Raw genomic sequence first — 23,268 nt, 5'->3', positions numbered from 1 at the left:
TTGTTGATCTTCAACACAGAAATCTGTTAATTCAACACAAATCGTTTGTGTTACTTTACTTCGACAGATTTTTTATGTTAAATGGTTAGAAAATATGAAATGTAACAGATTATTTGTGTTATTCGAAAAGTAACACAAAATTTGTGTTGTTTAGCAAAACACTCCCGCGCGTTTCTTCATTACTATAACCAAGCAAAGCATTTTAGCAGCGTAGTCTCCAAGAAACTTTGCTTATAATTGATTTACAATTAAATACAACCATAGATAACTTTCATATTTTTAGGATCAGGTTCAGGTTCAATGATTTTTTTGTTCTCATTTTACGAGAGAATAATTCATAGGTCCATTTTTTAGAAAAATCGAAGAAAATGGAACTAATTGTTTGCTGAATTGGCATAAGTTGTACTCAGGTTAGATTATTAAACTTGAGTTGGTTAGGTTGTGAGTAGAGCCAGAATTTTTACTTTGATTTAAAAATAACAATTAATAATTAATGCTGTCAAATTTTTGATATTACGGCAGAAATATTGGTCGTATAACAAAATTTTTCAAATAAAAGTTGTTTAAAATTTAATTTTATAAAAAAAATGTTTCTCACAATTTTTTTGTAGAACTAATAAGAAAGCCGTAATTTCAAAATTACGATTTCCATAATTATCAAAAATTTAAATCATTCATTATTAATCTTAATTTTGTGATGACGGTAAAAATATTGGTCGTATAAAAAAATCATAAGAGACATTTTTTGTGTAAATTTAAATTTCCTATAAGTTTTGTTTCAAAACTTTTTTTATAAAACCAATATTTTGGCGTAATATCAAACATATGAACTATTAATTTCGAAATTTAGGCAAAAATCTTGTCCCTAGTTATGAGCTTATATTTATTAGTGAATTTTCACACTAAATGTTTGTTCAATTTACACAAATTTTCTGTCAAAATATCAGATTTTATGTGTTCAATTACTTAATATAAAATTTTTGTTAAAGACCAAAACGTATTGAGTTGAATTAACCCAAAAATTTGTGTAAACTTTTTGCAACACACGATTTGTGTTGAAATTAACACTAAATTTCTAACTATGTAAGTTCATAATTAGTTGCAATCACTCATGTTTCGCACATTTTTTGAACAAGTGAAAAATTGAAAACTGACCTTCCCAAAAAGTTCTAATGAAAGTCAAAAAATGATTATAGATATTTTTTCGAATCATTTTTATTTTTTTTGCTTTACACCTGAATGATTCTGGTAGAGTCGTAAATGTTCATAATGTCTAATTAATTTTTTTTTTTTTAATATTCTTTGAACCCAAAAAATTGTCAAATTCAATTATTTTTTCCGAAAGAAAAGAAAACGCGCAGGAAAAGCCGTCAACTTGAAAATTGTTCACTTTCTAATTTTTCATAGTTTCAAAAATGTTCAATTTAAAGTTCAGTATTGTCTCAATTTTGGAAGTTTACTGTCATGAAATTTTTTGGAACAAATGGTTATTACATGGAAATAATAATTATAACATATTGAATGATATCTATATGTACTCTAAGTTACGACGCATTAAAAATTATTCAATGGCTTCTTTCGTTTCGATCAAAAGGAATTCATTGCTCGAGTAGTGATCATGTAGATGTGTACCTATATTTATTTATATGTATAAGAATTTTTTTTGTCATTATTTTGACACGAATTTTCAAACAAGTTCAAATACAGCTTTCTTGAAGCGCCGATGTTCTTACAATTGTTTCAGAATAACGACTTGGCCTTTGCAAGCTGTAAAAATTCTGTAAAAAAGTTAAAAGTTATAATTTTTATTATTCATGATCACAGTTATAACTTTGTTGTTTAAATTTGTCTTGTCTAACTTTTTTTATCTTTATATCCGTAGATTATTATTATATTTTTTTGGAGATAGAGTTAATGTTGAATTGAGATACTTACATTAGTCGAAGCTCGAGGATAATCCGGATTTTCAAGAAAGTCATGAAGCATTTCTCGACCCTCCAGGTGGCATGGCCTGCGTGGCAGAGAACCGTAAACTGAAAGTTTTTTATCTGCAAAAAAAATAATAAAATAGGAATAATAAAAAAATTGTTTTATATCGAGTGACAACTAGTTTTTCATGAGTTTTCGTATCAGAGGACAAAGTTAAATCTGCTGGATTGTCTTTCAAGTTTAATAAAAATAATAATAACAATAATAATAACTATAGACGACATTTTTATAACTCTATAAATTTTTATTATATCTACGAAAAATCGTGAGTGAAAAATTTTTTATTGTTTAATCTTTACAACAGTCAACGAATAAATTATAAAATTAAAAATTGGTATCAAACACAGAGATACTTATTTTAAATTTTTTTGTACACTGTAAAAAGTTTTTCGACTCGGTGTAGTGTCAATGACTCGGTGTAAAAATATTGGTATAAAAATTACACTAAATATCGAGTTAAATTTATGTGGTGTGAATTAAAAATTTTCTCATTGTCAAGTGTGTAAATATGTTATTTATGATAATTTTGCGTTAAGAAAAATAATCCCAAAAATATTAAAATGTTCAAAATACTATTTAATATTCAAATTTAATTAATGTAGTTATTGGTTGATCTATCCTAAAAAAGTTGGTGTTATATGACTGCTTACAATCGTCATGGTAACGGTTGTTATGAAGACTGTTAATATGGCAACGATTGCTTTAGATACTGTTGTCATGTCAACGGTTGTTATGGAGACTGTTGTCATAGCAGCTGTTGCTATAGATACTTTTGTCATGGTAACGGTTGCTATGGATACTGTTAATATGGCAACGGTTGCTATAGATACTGTTATCATGTGAACGGTTGCTATAAAGACTGTTAATATGGCAACGGTTGCTATGGAAAATTTTATCATGGCAACGGTTGCTATGGAAATGTGGTCATGGTAAGGGTTGTTATGAGGACTGTTGTTATGGATATTGTTAATATGGTAACAATTGCTTTTGATACTGTTGTCATGTCAACGGTTGTTATAGAGACTGTTGCTATGGATACTGTTGTCATGGTAACGGTTGCTATGGATACTGTTGTCGTGGTAACGGTTACTATGGGGATTGATGTTATGGGAACGGTTGTCATGGAGACTGTTAATATGGTAACGGTTGCTATGGAAACTGTTGTCATGGCCATGGTTGTGGATAATAGAGACAATAGACATCCATAAAAAATATTTTTAATAACGACTTTTTTATAAAGGGAGCGTGGAAGGTAGTTATCAAAACGTTACAAGAAATAATAAACAATGGGTGTGTGTCAGCGCGGAAAACCCTTCTAGTTAGTTATAAATATTCAATAATCATTTGTTGCTTCTTAATCAAAATTGTAACGAGTAACACGGAATGGTGTAAAAAAAGTAGATTACACCGTGTAGAAATTTTACGGATGGATGATTCCCACCGAGGATTTTTTACACTATACGGTCGTGTAAAGTTCTTGAGAGCCATTTTTACACCCAAATTTTTTACAGTGTATACTCAACATTTGGGGTATTTCGCAATGACGGTCAGAATGTGTTGATAATCTCAAACACTCTTTTGAATATAATAGTTATCAAAAATGATTTATGTTTTGAAATGATTGATGTTTCTCATTTTAGTCGAAATTCGCCCACATAAAGTTCCAAATCAACTATATATTTTTTATTATTAAAATTATAAGAGTTCAACTTGTTTTAATATGTCTCAAATTTAGAAGTTCTTCAAGTCGAACTTTTTTGGAATCAGTTTGAAAATAATTTTTTTACACGGGATTTTGATTTTATATTTTTTCAGCATAATTTCATGACTTATATTTTAACATAAATAGACTCAAATGAAATTAGCTGGTATGTATTAAGTATAAATTAATTAACAACAATACGATGCAGAGATCTTTGATGTTAGAAATTTCATTTAGTCTTGAGTAAGCGTCATTGCTCTAGAGTCAGAGTAACAAATTTTTTTTTGCTCATTAGAAGCCTTTGAAGATAACAACTAACACAAATGTTATGAAAATTTTACTTATAATTACAGTAAGAATTCATTAGACTAATGAATAATATGTTTAAGGAAACAATGGATCCATGATGAATTATATTATATTTTACTGTCTCATTTGCATTATGCTTTGTTAAAAGATACATTATTCTTTTAATTATACATCTCACAAATATGTTTGTTGAAATATACGAAATCATATATAGTAGAAGTAATTAAATGCACGTAATACTTTTATGCAACAAAATATTAAAATGAAATTAAAAACAACTAAACTAAGAAATATCACTGAAAATAATATCAAAGGTCAAAATATAAAATTCCGAGAAATTTTTGTTTTGTTTTTTAATTCATATCACTTACTAATAATGATAAATGTGAACTATGTATAAGTTATCAATTTATTGAAAAATATTTTTATTTATTTATGTTGGATTCTCTGTACAAAAATCAATCTTTATTCTTATATATACTTTATTTAATTATTTCTCTTTACTAAATATTCTGTTCGAAATAATATTTCGAACAGTGTCGCATTTAAGTCGTAGTATATATTTGAGTTGAGTTCAAAATGTGTATATGTTTACTTAAAGAAAAGAAAGCTAGCATGGATCAAATTTTATGACCTTAGGTACTTGGGTCGACGAGAGATTCCAAGTAAATGCAAGGCAATATGTTTTTCTTCATTTGCACTCATATATATATATTTTGAACTTAAAGATCTTTGTTATACAAAAGGAGGAGAGGTTGGTGGACCTCAGTGTTAAATAATATTAAAAGAATATGTTAGTCTAAGCTAAATCTCTTACGAGTGAAGACATACCCTAGAGCGCGTATTTTAATAAAAGATATAATATTCATTTGCTTAATAAATTGATTTGTTTCATTCACGATTACCATACCTAAATTTCCAACAATTTATTTACATTTTCAATTTTCAACTTCCGGCTGTGAAAATTGAAAATTTTCAAAAAAAAGAAAGTTATTGGTTTTGACCCGATTTTCAAGGATCGAGTTTTCAACATATCTCGGTTTTTGTTGCATTACTCGTAAATCGCTTGACCAACTTGTTTCTAATTTTGATCAAATCTAAGTCTCTACAAGCCCTTTTGATTGTCGCGAAGCACGTGCACGAAATTGCATGCAAATCAGTCAATTTTTTCTGAAGAATCGTCGAACAAATATTACTTTTCTTCGGCAAAATGTATATTTTTTCGGTCCAACCATTTTTTAAGCTCGAGGAGCTCAAAAGTTTACCTATTGTATCGTTTTCGAGTTCTGTGAGCGAGAAATTTTGAGATTGTCCTACAGGATCAACCGTTTTTCAGATTTTTTTCTTCGGTGTGAGTTACTATTGTTATTATATCACACCATATTGTAATTGTAAATGTACTTAGTTATCGTTATTACAATCTCAAATGACTAATTTCAGTGTTCTATCGTTTATATGTTTATTCGACAATTTTTAATTATCACAATCTTTTATCATATTTTCTTCTCTCTTTATCTATATTTGTTTATTTGCCTTGAAGAGCAATTAATAGAAAAATAGTTAATTCACTCATGGTGGGATTTGAACCTAAGCTTGGCTAGTACTTGATTTCGAGGATAGGAGTGTTGCCCCCTTACGGGAAAAAACGAATGAACACTTCTGAAATCTATTGAAAATTCATTAGTGTTGATAAGTGTTTCAGTAGGGATCGTTAGTGATCATTAGTACTCTGACTAGTGAATCTTACAACACTATTGGATGTGATTAGTGTTTAATTGTGTTGCCTTAGCGTTCAATAGTTGGAGTACTAATGGATCTCGCAACACAATTGGTAGTGGCTAGTTTTGAATAATGTTCTATTAGTGTCCATCAGTACCCGCATGAAAATAACATATATTTTGATTATATATAAAAAAATATACCGTAAATATATAATTTTATAAAACGGCAAAAATGTATGTATAATAAAATATAATATTTATATAAATTCAAAGTTATACTTTGATTTATAATTTAAATTATAAAAAGATATATACATATTTTCATAATATGTACTACAATTATAAAATAAAATTTTTAACTTATAAAATTCATTATAAATTTACATATATTGGAATGATATATAATAGAATATATTTTTTTATGTATTAAATATTACATTGTTAAATATATTTTTTTATATAATTGACGTTGGAGAATCTCAAGATATTGAATTGTATATTGTATTATATAATACATTATATATCTAAAAACATAAAATAAAATATGAAAAAATAAAGACTTTCAGTTTGACGATGATTGTGAGTATCAATGAGAATATATTTTATTTGAGTAAATTAAGTATGTAGATCGAACTTGAAAGGAATTGAAAATAAGTTTTAGAGGATACCGAAAGAGCATTCATGGAACTGAAAATTTTTCGAAGCACAAAAGTGTCATGTATATCTTTTAATATATACAAGCTTATATACGAGCATTATATATTATATTATACTGTTAATAATATAAGTTGAATTATAAAATCATAATATATGTAAACCTATAAATTGATACTATATAATGACATATATTTTTTTTATATAATCTAATATTATATGGAGTTTTTATAATGATAATATATGCCAAAATATAAAATTATATATTATATTGATATACTTTTAAAATATAAAATTTTATATTGAAAACGGCAAAAAAGTAGTTATTTTTAAATATATAATTATTTATATTCTAAATTATACTATAATATAATAAATATTATATTATCTGATATAATTTCAGAGTATAAGTTTTTTTCATGCGGGATACTCTGGCTAATCGATCTTGCAACATTGTTGGAAGTGATTAGTATTGTATTTATGATCATTAGTACTCCAAATACTGAGTCTTGCAGCACTATTGGAAGTGATTTATGTTGAATCGCGTTTTATGAGCGATAACTAGTAGTCTAATTAGTGAATTTTACAATATTACTGAAAGTGATAAGTGTTGACCAGGTCTCAATAGTGTTCAATAGTAATCCAAATAGTCAGTACTACTCTACTGTGAAATTCAAATCAATGACACTAAACACACTTATGGCACTAAACGCACTAATCGCACTAAACGCACTGATGACACTAAACCATTAGTGCGTGAAAAAATCAAAGCATATGATCTTATAACTCAAATTTATCCTCTACATTAAAATAGATGCATTGAAAATAGTTATGAAGTTAACTGAGTATAGAACTATTGCAAGGATATGGTCCACGATTCCTTATTGGTTGAAATTAGGGGGTGCAATTTAAATTTCTAGTGATACTATATTCTCACAGCGATCATTTAAAATCTCAACAATGTTAAAATAATTTTCAAATTTATGATTAAATCAAAAACCTTGTCTTTATTATTACAATCATAAAGTAAAGCATAATTTATCAATTATTATAACAGACAATTAGACGATAATGAAATGTATTAAGTAATTTTCGTAAATCCTGTCTTCCATCTGTTACCACAGTATAATAATCAAAGTTATTCTGTATCTTTTGAATAAAGCGTGAATCTTTTGGCGAATTAAACCGCTAAGTACTTCCAGAGTAGGTGCGAGAAAGTTTTAACTTGAGAAGAGTACTGTGAAAGATAAAAGTAAGAAAGTGAATGAGTGAGTAATGAATGTATTTTTCAAGTGACTGTTGAGAGTAACGAGTCTTAGCTAATCTCGCGGAGAAGTAGACTTTACCCTCGTAAGGGGTAGCATGACTTGTGATGTTATATAACTTTTTGTTAGAATAAGTACTAAGGTTATCTTCCGGAAGAATGTATATATAGATAATAGTTCGGCTCAATAGGTATAAACTTAGACGGCATTTAGTTTGGTTTTGTTCACTTTACTCTCGACACACAAATTTACAATATTGAATTTAAATTCAATCGTAACTTGATTTGTCATTCTGAAAATAACTTTTATTATTGGATATTGAGAGCGGAAAACTTGAGATAAAATTTTTAGATCTGCAGCGTTTAAGTCTTTTGATAACTTTTTTTTATGGACTTACTTTAAAAGTGTACGTATAGCAAATGTTTGAAATTTTCTTTTTTTTTCTTTTTGAGAAATCCGACGTTCTAATAATGTCACTTGCTATCGAAACAACTTTCTTCTTACAAGAATTTCTATTTTTTTCTATTTACTTTTCAGTTGAAAGATTGGAAATTTTTTGTGAAAAGACATTACGGATTTAAGTTTGATTTTAAAAACTGTTTTTTTCACAGATTTGCACGTTTTCAGACTAAAAGTAATAAATTGGTACTGCTTACTATGACATTAAAGTACACATAAGTAAGATAAGTAAGAAAAAATAAAGTAGGAGACTCTTTAAATCGATCGATTCTGACTGAACATTTCTTGCGAGAAATAGGATCGACTGGTTATCGAATTTTTTTACCGTGACTTCATTCAAAGTTTTAATAAGCTATTGAAGTTTATTACTATTGCTTGAACAAAAATATTTATATTGAGAATAAGGCAGTATACTTTTATTGAGGTACCAAATAAAATATTTATCAACTTATTTTATGTACAAGGCATAGTATCGTTTATTCTAATATGGATACAAAATTACCGTGTAAAAATATTTTTATTTTTCTTCGAACCTCTATTAATTTAGAAAAAAAATATGCAGCCTTCAGAATTTATCTACTTTATGACATAAAAGATCGTACACTGTAAAAAATTTGTGGCGTGAACGCGGAATGAATACGGAGTTTTTATAGTGAGGTTAGGTCTTTTATCTTTAGCCATTTATAGTGCAATGAGAAAAATAAATAATAGGAATTACTATCTAGTTATGGTAAAGTTTTTTACCATCAATCCGATAGTAGTGAATGGTATTTAGATGATTGTATAAATCATCTAGTTTGTAACATTTACCATATTTAGAATAAATGTGACAATCCTGTATGTTAACTAGAGTTAATTACGATTACTATTCTAAATAGTTATGTTTATAATCCAGATGGTAACAGTTACCATCAGAAATTATAATAAATACAAGGTTCAAAAAATACTAAATGTTAATAATGACCAAATTTGATTTATTACTTAGTACTTGAATGATTCTTATTTTGATGAGCATACTCAATCATTCAAAGTTATTGACAAAAGCTCTCTCGCTTGGAAATTTTTATTTTACGCTGATCTAGGTGACTTTACAGTAACTTATTTCAACATTTTAAACAATGAAATGTACATTACTAAATTATGGATTTAAATAGAAAATATTTGTTTACAATTTAAAAGTAAAATTAAAATAGGGCTAGTACGCCATTTTTATATAGTGGAAACCTAAACATGCAAACATGCAAATAACCTTCTCAATAAGACAATTTATAGATAAATAGAGAAAAATATAGATAGCCCGAACTGGGAATCGAACCCAGACCAATTCGGTATCGCGCCGAGTGCTCTACCAGTTGAGCTATCCGGCACTATACTATATTCCGTTCAATTTGATCTATAACTTAATGAGCCACACCGTCCTTCGTACGGTAATACACCATTTTTATATAGTGGAAACCTAAACAAAGAGTTCAGAATATGAATAATTTTAATACTTGTATTTTAACTTTTAAAAATTAGTCATTTTCTCGTGAAAATTCCCTGACGGTTTTGAATCACCCTGGAAACACCCTGGAATCACGGTGGATCCACGGTGGTTACACGGTGTACCCAGCCTGATTCCACGGTGGTTACACGGTGTAACCACCCTGGTTCCATGGTGGTTACACGGTGTACCCACCGTGATTCCACATACACCGCGTAACCACCGTAGATACACCGTGGAATCATGGTGGGTACACCGTGTTACCACCGTGTAACCACCGTGAAATCAGGGTGATAAAATGGCACAAACCCACCGGGTAACCACCTTGGATCCACAATGATTCCACCGTGTTTCCACTCCCAGGGTGTTTCCAGGCTGTTTCAAAACCGCCAGGGATCTTATAAATTAAACTTAGGTATGTTTGTCATCATATTTGTACTCGAAAATTTACAATTTTGCAGTAGTACTTGAAAATTATTGAATTTTCGATCAATTTTCTCATAGCATTCAATAATATTAATTACCATCCTGATAGTAACTGTTACCATCCAGATATTATTAATTCTATTAAAAAACATTATAATACTAACTACTTTTGCACTGAAAAACGTTCCAATCATTCTAGATGATTGGAATTAAAAATTTAGCATAATAATAGTACATTGCATAGCGAGTTGGTTAAGTGAGTCTTTACAGTCGAAGCTCTCTAAAGTTGCCCTCCCTAAAGTTTCTAGCTCCCTAAAGTAGACAGGACATGCTTTCTAAAGTTGCTCAGATTTTCTCCCACTCTTCTTTTTACTAAACGAATCAGAATTCAAGATTCTGGCACGCGATTTAAACTTCTATAGTTGATTATATACATATTCTGTTATGCGAGATATTTAACCTAGAAAAACAATTTTTTTATCATTAATAAAACTATCTGAGCAACTTATAATAAAAGAACTGGCAATAGCCTATCGAACATGGTACTTGCTTACCAAAGCATAGGACCAGGTTCGATTCCGGCATGCACCAATGAATTTTATTTTCACAATACTATTTATGTGCATTACATTGTCAGCTTTCCCCTGGTGGTGGAATACCGACAATTTTTCGACCGAATTGAAGTGGCGCCGACTTCATTACAAAATGATGGCGGAACACAAAAACTCGATCGAATCTGCAGGGCTCTGCTGCTTCTATGACTAGGCTAGCGGGTGGGGCTTCTTATCAAAGAAGAACACCTGTATAGGCCGAGGATTGGTGGCGGCAGAGGCCCATAAACATTCGCAGAACCTCTAGCTTTGGTGTAAGCCAACGTGTCAAAGCAATGATAGAGGAAGTCCTCCACCACCAACGTTGCCCTTGGAGAACAGGCATCCTCCATTGTATAAGTGCCTTATCCTACACAGTGGGCTCTGAAGGATGGACCATAATAACACCCACATTAACTTCTTAGGAGACATAATTTCGGATGACAAGACCCCCCGATGACAAGGACACGACGTATGATGGCCGCGGTAGCTGAAGGCTAGGACTCATAGTGACGGGCGAACGACGGTGGGCTTAGCTAACGCCAGGTCCCGGTTCTTCCTGAACTAGTAAGGACTGCTGACAGCGGCTGTGTCCCGCGACGTGCTTCCTTGGACTCGGGGCGGGGAATCACCGAAATAAAAACTATGTCTCCTCCACCTATAAACTCACAACAATAGTATCTACAGTAGTCAAATTATAAATAGTTGTCGGAAGGACAGTGGGCTTAGCAAGTTCGTTGTTAGGTGGACTGGCAACAAAGCAAGGCCTAATAACAATGATCACCAGGACCGCGATCCTCTTCGATAACTATAAAATTGTCCTCACTGGGCCCGGGTACAATGGCTAACACAAGCTGAGTGCCCGGTTAAACCAACTAAATTCTCTAATTCTCTATTCTCTAACTTATAATAAAACAATTAATGAACAAAATTATTTTCGAGATGTAATAAATTTTATTAGTTTATTTTTTCAAATTTCCGGTCGGCAAATAATAGTTCAGTCAATGCTTCAAATTAGTGATTATTTTATAAACTCTATGTATTTTTCATTTTATTTATTTATTGATATTAAAATATTAAAAATAATTTCAAAATCACGATTTGAGGTTAGCCTCAACGCATATGTATCACGCTGTTTGTTTCGAATTTGTGACGCATCGAAACGCGCATAGGGGAATCAATTATCCTAACGAGAGTGCAGAGTGGGGAGAAGGGGAAAAAGCAACTTTAGGGAATGGTCCTGTACGAAGAGAGCAACTTTAGGGAGCTCCGACTGTATCTGGGAAGCACAATGTTTTTAACACGAGTCGTAAGTGCACACGCACGAGCGCCAGCGATTGCTTAATTTGCATCGGAGACGAGTGCTAAGAACATTGTGTTTGACGGATAACGACTTAACCCACGTGCTATGCTCTATACTTTATTCAATAATTGTCTAATTTTTGCGATTTATTATATCAGCAAAGTAAACCCTAAATCAGGTTGGGATCTATATGATACTAGTTCTTGACTTCTCTCACCACTCATTTCTTATTTTTTTTAATTAATAAAAAATAACCAACGTATTCATACGTAGACACTGACATCAAAGTTGTTAGATTGATTGTACTACTCATTCTGAATATATTTAGTGTCGAGATTATTTGCTTTAGTGATAATAGTAGAGTTTGTTTTTGAGAACGGTCGATAATGACTTTTGAGGGATGTGTTTATGGATTCAAATGCGGTTGTTTATGACCCTATAAACACACGCTGTTGAGGAACATGGGACACCATTTGCTTTTTGACGAATTATTAACCACCGATCGGTAAACGGTCATTTAGGGTTTGCTTTGCAGATATAATAAGTCACGATAATCAGGCATGCGTTGAATAAACACAATTACTTAATTTTCTCTGTGTGGTTCCAGAGAGAGCTTGGGATTTTTCTCCCACCGTAATTCTTTTCCTCTCCATTATAATATTCTGATTGTATTATATTCGTATTGAAATGTATATATTACCTGATAAATGATTACTTAAAACAGTAGTAGGTATAATATCAGGATTGCCATCTTCTTCTTCACCCTTGCCGGTGAATGTAGAAATAGTTGGTTGTTGTGATTGTTTTGGTTTAGTTGGTGTCGCTGCGTGTCGTCTCCACAATGCCATCAATACACCCGTAACAATGAGACCCAACCCTGTTGCTGTACCGCCCAAACCAATTAAAATTGGTGACATATCCACTGACGACGTTGAATCACCTTTAATCAAAAATTAATTTATTCAAATTAGATCGATAGTAATGCAATGCTATCTTCTGTCACTGGTGTTAATTATATTCAAGCCTAAATCCAATAAATTTTTGTTATTATTATTTAATTAGACGTTTTATTTCAAGTTTTTTCTTGTTACTATTCACGGCACATTTAAATTTTACTTTATTCTATATAATTTTCGGTAACTTTTAGTAATTTTGAAGAAAATATTCGTTTAATTAAGTACGAAAATGAACAAAAATAAAGAACTCAACGAAAACTGGACACATCATATTAATTAATAATATCAACCTGATAGTATATATGTTAATAATAACGACAAAATACAACCACATTGTAATTAAATTAAATTGTACAATCTAATTATTTACATAAATGTCTATTAAAACATTTGAATTAGCATTTAATATAAATAGATATATATAATATATATATATATATATATATATGTATAAATAAATATACATATAAAGTTTTTGTTTAACTTGTACATATGTATAGATGTATACATGTATGTGCTATAGTATACTATCTAATGTTGAGAAGAAGCATTTCCGGTTATTTGGACGTACATATACTAGATGCTTCCGTATTGCAGCAAGGCACTTTGCATGAGGGGTGGTGTTTTACTCGGAGCAAGAAGAGAGAAAACAGAATGCATAATAATAGCTCATAAATTTGGCGTGGTTCTCTTCCTAGTCTGTGGCGTAGTGGTAGTGGGCTGGCCACCATCTAGTCTCCAGACTATGTTACAGTCTCAAAATTGGTTTCTATATATCTACATGCACGAAACTTAATATGTATATATTAGCGGTCTTCTCTCTCTCAGGCTAATAATAACAACACTAAACCGATTATTTATCTATGAAGATGAACCGATTTCCGGTTTAGGCTTCAAATATCTCATAACATAACAACGTTTCCATTTGCATTTTGATCATTATTTTATTATATTTATGGGTACTTATATATTTTTAACTTCTCACTATGAAAGTTGAAAACTTTTAGAAAAAGGAAAGTTATTGGTTTAGGTCCGAATTACAAAAACCGGGATATCATCAGATGTTAACGTTTTGGGTCCTAGGAAGCTTCTATTAACCGTTTGATTAATTTGCTGCAAAATTTAATCAAAGCTAAGTTTCCAAAAGTCCTTCTTATTGTCGGACAAGAGTTAATTTATTAATGCGAAATGAATTTTTGCTTTTGGTCCAAGCGTTTTTTGAGGTCAAAAAACTAAAAAATTTTCAAATAATAACTACCGGAGTTAAAAAAACAAATTCTAGTTTAGTCCTCAAAAGCCTCAGTTCCTTTGATATTTTATTTGTCGCCCAGAAAGTAACTCTTCTTTAGTACTCAAAATCCTCAATGAGAACTATGAGGTCTAAATGCGAATAATTTATCGATTTTAAATTATAACTAAGACCTCAAAATCCTCAACGAATGAATAGTTGTATTTCGGACTTTGAAAAATTTTAGATAGAAAAGGGAGGGGAGAGAATACGTCGAATGAGACTTTTGAGGTTCAAATGCAGATAAAATTATTCCGGTATGTTTTGAGTATTTTGAGGCTCTAATCCAGATTATGTTATTTTAGTTTGGTCCTCAAAGTGGTAAAATTGGTCGTAACTACTACTTTGAGGACTAAACTAGGATAACTTTCTATACTGTTGTCAATTTTAAAATTCTAACTTAATCTATAAGAACCTCATTGAGAACTTTGAGACTTAAATCCGAATTTGTTTTTTGACTCGGGTATTTCGAGCTCTCTGAACTTAAAAACAGTGGAAAATTTCGGAGCTGGCCTATAGGGTAAATCATTTTTCAGATTTTTTTCGTTGCTGTAGTAGTTGTTATTTTGACATAATTTTGAGTCAAAACCACATTAGAACAGTGTTTAAATGAGTACAACTTTTCTTTTTATTTATATTATAATTCTTACTATTAGAGTTTCCATTAAAACGTATTATGACCAACCACATGAACTCTATACATGAATATCCATTTTATCGAGTGACTCGTGGTTTTATCGTGGTCTATCGTACTCGTAGCGATACGACGAGAATTCCTTGGATATAGCTATAATACCATTAACGTTGGAAGCCGATGGTAGAACATTGCGTCTAAACGCGTTGGTACTATTACTGGCCGTCATTCCTCGTAAATTCATTCTAGTTAAAATGAACGTCACTCACTTTTTGTTGTGTGTTAGGCACGTTAATCGATGCATATATTAATCAAGAAAATTTCATTGGCTACATATAGTAACATTAATACTACTTATATTGTTTCAATAAATTTGACGAACAAATAATAAGTTTACCAATGCCTTTATAATCAGCTACGTCCTACCAATACCACAGATGTAAAGAAGTGTTAGAAAAAATTACTTCCCTTAAGCAATTGTAAAAGTGATAAATATGATTTTGAACAGACGTATTTGGAAAATTCAAACGTGCAAACCTCAAATGCTCGTGTAATATTTTGAGTAAGCTACAAAAGTTCTATCTGATTAATGAACACAAAATATTTTTTGACAGTACAATACCCGCAATCCGTATTTATCTATACACGGAGAGAAATTTATGGTAACAATTACAATATATTATGGGAATGGTTCCCAAAATGCATGGTAACCGGTTTTTTTGAAATGTTGATTATACACGGTAAGAAATGCATGGCGTTCAACACCATGCTGGTATGGTCTCAAGACAAATACTAAAATAGTATGTGACATATTCCAAGACAGTATTGTAACGAGTCCCAGAAGTATGGCGTTATTTACTATACTGTATAGTACTGGAGCTATTGTATTGCTCACACGTATGCATAGCAGGCATGGCAAAACAGCATGGCCCTGAGACCCATACTACAATGCCGAGGGCACAATGCTACTAGTTATTGCCGCCATAATTTCTAGCGTGTCAATCAATGTATACTATCGTATTACCACCAAAACTACACAGATGTCGTTAGACTAGGTTTATTGGCCAAAAACAATGTGGATACGGCAATGCAGTATGGGCCTGACGGCCAAACTGACATTGCGGCGTCCGCGCCAACTATTGCCAATGTTACTATTCCCGCAATGGTTGAATCATCTATGCATACAATTTTATAACCTATAAAAATCTTCGATACCATACAGTATGGCGTCGATGCCCATACTGGCATAGTGATATCCGCAAAATATTTTTTACTGTGTAGGAACGGCACCCATATATATTATAGTTATTATTACTATAATATTATAGTAATCGTTACCATAATTCTTTTACCTGCGATATGGGAACTGTTACCATGATGATGAAAATTGTTCCCATACTTATGGGAACTTTTTCCAGAAAGTATAGGCCTATATCACCACTTGTAGTGTCCCTGGTAGGAAACTTATTTCAGAATTATTATATTCCCAATTTGAAGCATTTACGGGACAGGTTATCTGCTGTAAATTAGCAGTGACGATAACTTTTTTTTGATAGTAATATAGGGGTATCCTGTTTTAAACTATGACATTAATGTTTAATATTAATGTTTCCCTGAACAATTTTTGTCATGGTACAAAAAAAAGGACGTGTCAAAGAAATAAATTATTTATCTGAATATGCATTTATTTAATTGTTGAATAAATATCCTGTCATTTTAAAATAATATTTAATTATTATTAATAACTCATTCTCTAAGGATCACTCATATATTTCATTATGATTACTTTATAAGCTCTACAGGTAATCAATTTGATTTTACGCTTACTACTTAACGCGTAATAATCTTTACTAAATATTTTATAGTTTCTAATAATTTGTTTTGTTGGTGGATTATAAAATATTTAGTTAAAACAACCAAATATATGATTGGCGATGGGCAATCAAATTATTTTGTTGCCATAACTAAAATTTAGTAGTCAAGAGAAAATTTGTTTCTCAGTGCAGTTATAAAATTTAGCGACAGTAGAGCACTAGAGCACTGCTTCGCATTCGCGGTGTATAAAATAATATTTTTTACTGCCCGATATTGTCTGGATATGATAAAAATTTCACAATTAATCGTGAATTTCATAAATTCATAATTCCCTTGATGTTATTCGAAAAATCTCAACACTTGATTTTATCAGAAAAAATAATAAAGTTCATTGCATTTATAAATAATAATTACAATCAAGAGAAACGAAAAAATCAACGACTCACTACTGCATTTATAAATAATATATCTGATATAAGTTGAATTTATTTCTTTGAAAAAAAAAATAAAAAGCAATAAATAATACATGACTCGCGCAAAAACAAATTGAATGCATAGCAAAACCAAATAAATAAAATATATTGGACATAAACAAAATAAAGATAAAAATAACAGCTCTGGGCAATACTGTATCTAACGACGCAAGTTTCGTGTTAAAATGTTTTATAGTTTCAACGCCAACTTGGCTCCAAAATAAATACATTAGCTTGTATAACTATACATTTATTTTATTATATGCCATGAAACCATTTAAAGAGATCATTTACATACTAGAAGGTATTGTTAGAAAGACATTAACCCTTTAAAAGTAGTATTGACTATTTAAATAGCACGGCATAGTTAAAACGATATTAACGGATATTGACTATTCAAATTAAAAATAATTGGCGATATCAGGGTATGCTTAAAATAATATTCATTTTAAAGACTAAAAAAAATTTCATAGCGGGAAGTTGAAAAAGAAATTTCCCGTATGATTAAAATTCATATCCTAAAATTATACTGAATAATATAACACATTATATATTACAATATAATTATTTATATAAGAAGTCATATATATATCAAAATAACTATTTTTTTGCCGTTTTAATTATATAATTATATATTTTCAAAATATACAAGTATGATATATAATAATATATGTTGGCATATATTCAAGTTATATAAATTCTGTATATTGAAAATTATATTATAAACACATAAGTAATTTTATAATTTTCATATATAAGCTAATATATATTATCGACTTATAAAATTTTAAATCTAAAAGGTTTATTCCAAGCCTATATCATGTTTTAAACCTAAAAAAGTTTAATTCAGTTTTTTGTAGTCAGAGTTGTAGGATGACATAAAACTGATTGAAACGCACACTAACATATAAACGTCTATGGTCAGATCTACTTAATATGTACTGAGATATCTGTTCTTTCTTCATTAATCTGTACCTTTATTTTCTTTCCTGAGTTAAACTGATAAATTGAGTGTTCATTTTGCCGATTAAAAAAATATTTATATTATACATTTTGCACGACTCATAATGCGAAGCATTAGGGAGTGCTTTACGATCGAAAATTTTTATTCGCCTCCTTTCTACAACTATTTCTGTTATTATCGTCTTATTAGTGAACAGAAACATCTCACATAATGCACCAATTTACAGACAATGTAATAAAGATTATTTCTGCGATTTTCAAAAACAAATTCAGTGCAATTGAAACGAGAAAATCATTAAGATAAACTAAAATATTCTCCCGTCAAGCAGTAAAAAAATTTTGTAGCTTGAAAACACAATATCTCGAAAAAGAATCCATAATTTAACTCCATTTTTTTTTTAAATGACTCGTTTTGCCCTAGAAGAATTTGCTTTCGAAAATGGCTATCTAACTTTGTGTTATGCAATTGTAATTAATAAAAAATTAAATCGAATTTTCTTTAATTTTAGCCTAAAAAATATGTGTGGACATTCGTCTTAACAAGTGCGCATGCGTGGTACTTTTTTTCTCATACTATCACCCAGTGTGCCTGCGCCATACTTTTAACCGATTCATTTGGCGCGGGTATTTCGAAAATAAAAATATAAAAAATTGAGATTAGACGAATAAATAAATAAATAAAAATAATAAATAAACAAGTGAAAAATAAAAATAGAAAAAAAAAAGTAAAATTTTTCACAGATCGTACGGCGAAAAATTTCGGAATTTTTTACGTTTGAAATTTATTATTTTTTTTTTTTATTTTAAATAAAATTATTTTTTTTATCATTTTTATATAAATAAATAACATTTGTACTTCAAATTTTATTTATTTTTATTTTTTTTATTTTGTCTGCGACATTACACTTTCGGAATATTTTAATGTTTACGATCAAATAAGCATTATGAGTCGTGCACTTTTGGATTTTCCAAACTTTTTTAAGTATATTATCCAATATATAATGCGATATATTGGAAAAGTATGATGAAAAACTATTTTTTTTTTATAACAGTTATTATACTTTAAAATATATGTCTCGGATATATTTCGTTATATTGGAATTTATAACCGGCAAATTATATTTTGAAAATATACAATGTTCTATAATAAAATATATATTTTCTTTTCTAGTTTATATTATAAGAAAAAATATACTTTCAAGTTATATGAACATTATATTCAAACATACATAAATTTTTGCCGTTTTATATAATTATATATTTTCGTATATAAAATAAAAATATACATTTTTTGCATGCGGGTTATCTAAATAAAATTGTACTATTATTAGAATTGGAAGTCAATTGATAATTACCAGTGAATTTGGCGACCCCTTTTAGGCCAATGTCGTCCAGAATAACGGGATCACTGGATCCTTTGATATTAACGGCATACAATGCAACAGTAGTTGGCTTATAAATTTCCAACACCCAGTTAGGACTCATAGATTCCCATCTACGATCGTCCATTACGGCAACGAATTTCTGCGGAAGTCCTCCATCAAATCCTTCAATACATGATATTCGGATTTTTGTGTTGCTGTTGTTATGTGCGGTGCAATTTTGCAGTGGATACGGTTTCCCTGCGTCCAAAGAAGATTCTACGAGAGTTTAATGTGTTATTAATAAATGATCTAGACATATACATTAGTTTCTATCTGTATTAGATAACGGGTACAATTAAATGAATCAATAGCGTTGAGAGTAACTAAATAAAAACACGAGTCATAAATAAAACTTGATTTAGAATTGGTTTACCAAATCGAAATTCAGAGCCACTTTTCACGAGACGAATATGACTTTTTTACGGTGTTATGAAATACATTGAGTTTTCCTCTTGGTTTAGACTTAACTGGCTTACTTAGTCATGAATGAAGACGAAAAAGTCTAAAGCAAGTCAAAATTTACTTGTTTTAGACTCATTCGACTTAAATTATAAGGTAGAGGTGTGCGAATACTCGAACCTTCAAATTATTCGAAATGTTCGAAAGATTCGAAATGTTCGAAAGATTCGAATAGTTCAAAAGATTCGAATAGTTCGAAGGATTCGAATAGTTCAAAACATTCGAACTTTTTTAAATCTCACGTTCATTGAATTTATGATCATGTGGACTATTTTCAAGTAGGGGAGGGTGGGGCAGAGCGGCCCCCCTAAGCCAATTATTATTTTTTGTGGCTTTCAACCATAAGAACACTTTACTTTTATCCTATTTCGAACAAATTTATGGACATTTTGCCAAAATTCTGAAAAAAAAATTTTTTTTCGTCGGGCAGAGCGGCCCTCCTTCAAAAAGTGATAAAAAAATTTTTTTTTTGCGTTTTTTTTTTTTTTTTAAATTGTTTTCATCATTAAGAATGTATTTCTTCCACTTGACAACTATTTTTGGTTTTATATTACTCGAAAAAAATTTTTTAAAGCGTAAAAAATCGTTCACTCTCGATTACCTTAATTACTAATTGTTATTTAATTAAAAAAAAAATCAATTTTATAATTTTACTTTATTTCAAAAATTTATCAACTAAAAAAAAAAATTTAATTTTTATAAATTTTTAGTGACCAAATTTGCCTCTTACATAAAGAAACGGCCGAAAAATATGAAAAAATAATTTTTTCGGAAGTTTCGGCTGGTCCATTTTGCCCCAGGTGTTATGCGTAGGGCTAGAAATGTGGAATTATACTAATTTTTTTTTAATTTGATGATAAAAATATGAAAAAATCACTTTTTCAAAATTTTGGGCTTGTCCATTTTGCCCCAAATGTCATGCGTAGGGGTAAAAATGCGCAAACATATCGGATTTATAGTAATTAGTCGAAAAAAAAAAAAAATTTTTTTTGGTCAAAATTTCAGGGGGGCCGCTCTGCCCCACCCTCCCCTACAAATATAATAATATAATAGTTTTTCAATTGAATAAAGCCATAAATACTAAATTTCTCATATGCAATAATATTATTTACCGAAGATATGGAAAAATTTCGAACTATTTGAATCATCCGAACTATTCGAATCTTTCGAACTATTCGATTCAATTCGAACAAGATTCGCACACCCCTATTATAAGGCGAAAAGTCAAAACTAATGTAAAACGCGAAAAAACACATCATACACTAAAAAATACTGCTTGCTTTTGATTCAGTTGTGCAAGTCTAAAGTAAGGCAAATGATTGTTGTGCTTGAAGTGAAGACGAATAAGTTCAAACTAAGATAAAAGAAGCTCTAAATATTAAAAAAATTTAATTTAAGTTGGAAAAGCCGTAATCTCATCGGAAAATCGTTAGCGAATCGGTAACTTCATAAGAAGATAAGGCGAAGCGAACCTGAATCAAGTGTATTTAGTTTTGACTCGTTAAATAGAAAAAATAAATGCAGGAATGGTTTAAGGGCATTCTCAGACAGTACCCCCTACTTTCAAAAAATATTATCCCTTTCCCGGTTTGGAGTCTCGAGGAGTCTCGGTATGAGCTGTGTGGGAATAAAACCAATCACAGTTCTTAGTAACCCGATGAAAAAAGATTTTATACAATTGTATAAAATTATATACAAAAAATGGCCCGACCCAATTGTATACAACTGTATAAAAATTGTATACAATTCTATACAAAATGTATACAAGTCTATATAATTATATACAATTTTAGACAAATTGTATACAATTCCATATAATTCTATATGATTGCAATATATAAAACTGTACATAATTATATAGGATTGTATACAATTTTTATACAAATTGTATACAATTGGGTAGGGCCATTTTTCTATCCAATTTATATATAGCCTGTATATAATTATATATAGTCTATATATAATTATATATAGTCTATATATAATTGTATATATTCTTTTTTCATCGGGAAGGCTGTGTGAGTATCGGTTCAATCGTATTAGTGCATGCATGCTTCCCTATGACATTTCAGGGTCATCGAATATTTTTAAAAAGTGGGGGGGGTATTGTCTGAGAATGCACTTAAACTATTCGTCCATTTATTTTTTTCATTGTTCACTTAATTACTCTCAAATATTGTTAATTGGTTTAATTGTACCTGTTATTTAATAAACGTCTTATAGTGAAAGGAACTTTGTTCCAACTGGGTGTTCCACGACACCTTTTGTTTTTTTTTACATTTGCGCCCCTTCAGTTCTAACCCCTTCGAATTAACATAGTGAAGCAACTAAAGTAAAGTAGGAGGCAAACCGCTCTGACAAGAATGAACGACTTTTAAAAAAAAATTTAACTTTTTTATTAAGAATTTGATTGTGCTAGAGAAGTTTTTTTTCTTTTCCATACAGTTCTTATACACAGAAAAAAATATGTATGAATTTTATATCAATCACTTGAAAAAATAAAAATGATTAATTTTTTTTCCCGCATAGTTCATTTTGCCCCAACATGACCATTCAGTTTCATTCGTATAAAATTTCTAAATGCATAAAGTCTAAAAACAAGATTTACCGGCAACAAATCTTTTTACCAAATTTTTTTATTTTCATAGCCTATCAACTAAACAATTAATAAGATGAGAAAACAGATTTTTAAATGAAATATAATAAAACTTGACGTGAAAATAATTTATCAACTAATGGAATCTTCACGTGATCTATCTCTGTACCTCTGTCTCTACTTTTTTATTGAATAAAATTAATTTAGTCACAAAAAACAAAAAAGAATCAGATAAAATTATATACTAGAATATATTTCAAACAGCAAACAAATGAAAGTATAATAGAGTAATTAAAGTAGAAAATAAATGTGACAATATCAACGTTACACTAAATATTGTAACATGAAAAATAAAAAGAATACTTCACTTGTACCCCTTTATAATTACATATAAGAAATAACATGGAGTTGATGGTGTGAATAAATTATGAGTCCAATTATACGCTGGACGATATCACATGAATACCAGCGGTAGTCATCCGCGAAAATACTGACACTTCGCGTATTCCAGTTAAACCAAGTGGTGTTGTGTCAAAATTAAAACCGTCAGCCGTTTCATCCCCAACATACACCCACCCAACCACACATACATGCACACATAAATGAAAACATCTAATAATTATTGTCCAAATACAAGTGCATTGCAACCACTTTTTTTTTTAAGGACGTTATTTTTTAATTCGACAAAAAAAGTGCTCACTTTGTGGTCTGCTTCTATAATGGAAACGTTCAATTAGAGTTTTTTTATTTATTACTATT

The 23,268-nt window shown here is 30.1% G+C and overlaps 1 protein-coding gene across 2 annotated transcripts in view; it reads right to left on the bottom strand.

Annotated features, from left to right (window-relative positions):
* Positions 1-721: 721 nt before the first annotated feature.
* The window catches only part of LOC130675458 (hemicentin-2-like), a 441,088-nt gene continuing 418,541 nt past the window's right edge, over positions 722-23,268 (bottom strand). The window contains exons 12-15 of one of the 2 annotated variants that reach the window (XM_057481164.1): positions 19,386-19,670; positions 12,602-12,841; positions 1,936-2,048; positions 722-1,778 (exon numbers count right to left, since the gene is read on the bottom strand). In XM_057481164.1, the coding sequence (XP_057337147.1) occupies positions 1,698-1,778; positions 1,936-2,048; positions 12,602-12,841; positions 19,386-19,670 (719 nt within the window). In that variant the 3' untranslated portion in view covers positions 722-1,697. The remainder of the gene's footprint in view (positions 1,779-1,935; positions 2,049-12,601; positions 12,842-19,385; positions 19,671-23,268) is intronic. The other variant, XM_057481165.1, reaches the window with a different exon arrangement.

The sequence above is a fragment of the Microplitis mediator genome, chromosome 10 (assembly GCF_029852145.1).
Source record: "Microplitis mediator isolate UGA2020A chromosome 10, iyMicMedi2.1, whole genome shotgun sequence".
Classification (NCBI taxonomy): domain Eukaryota; kingdom Metazoa; phylum Arthropoda; class Insecta; order Hymenoptera; family Braconidae; genus Microplitis; species Microplitis mediator.
The sequence above is the reverse complement of the archived record's forward strand: the minus strand, read 5'-3'. Positions and strand labels throughout refer to the sequence as shown.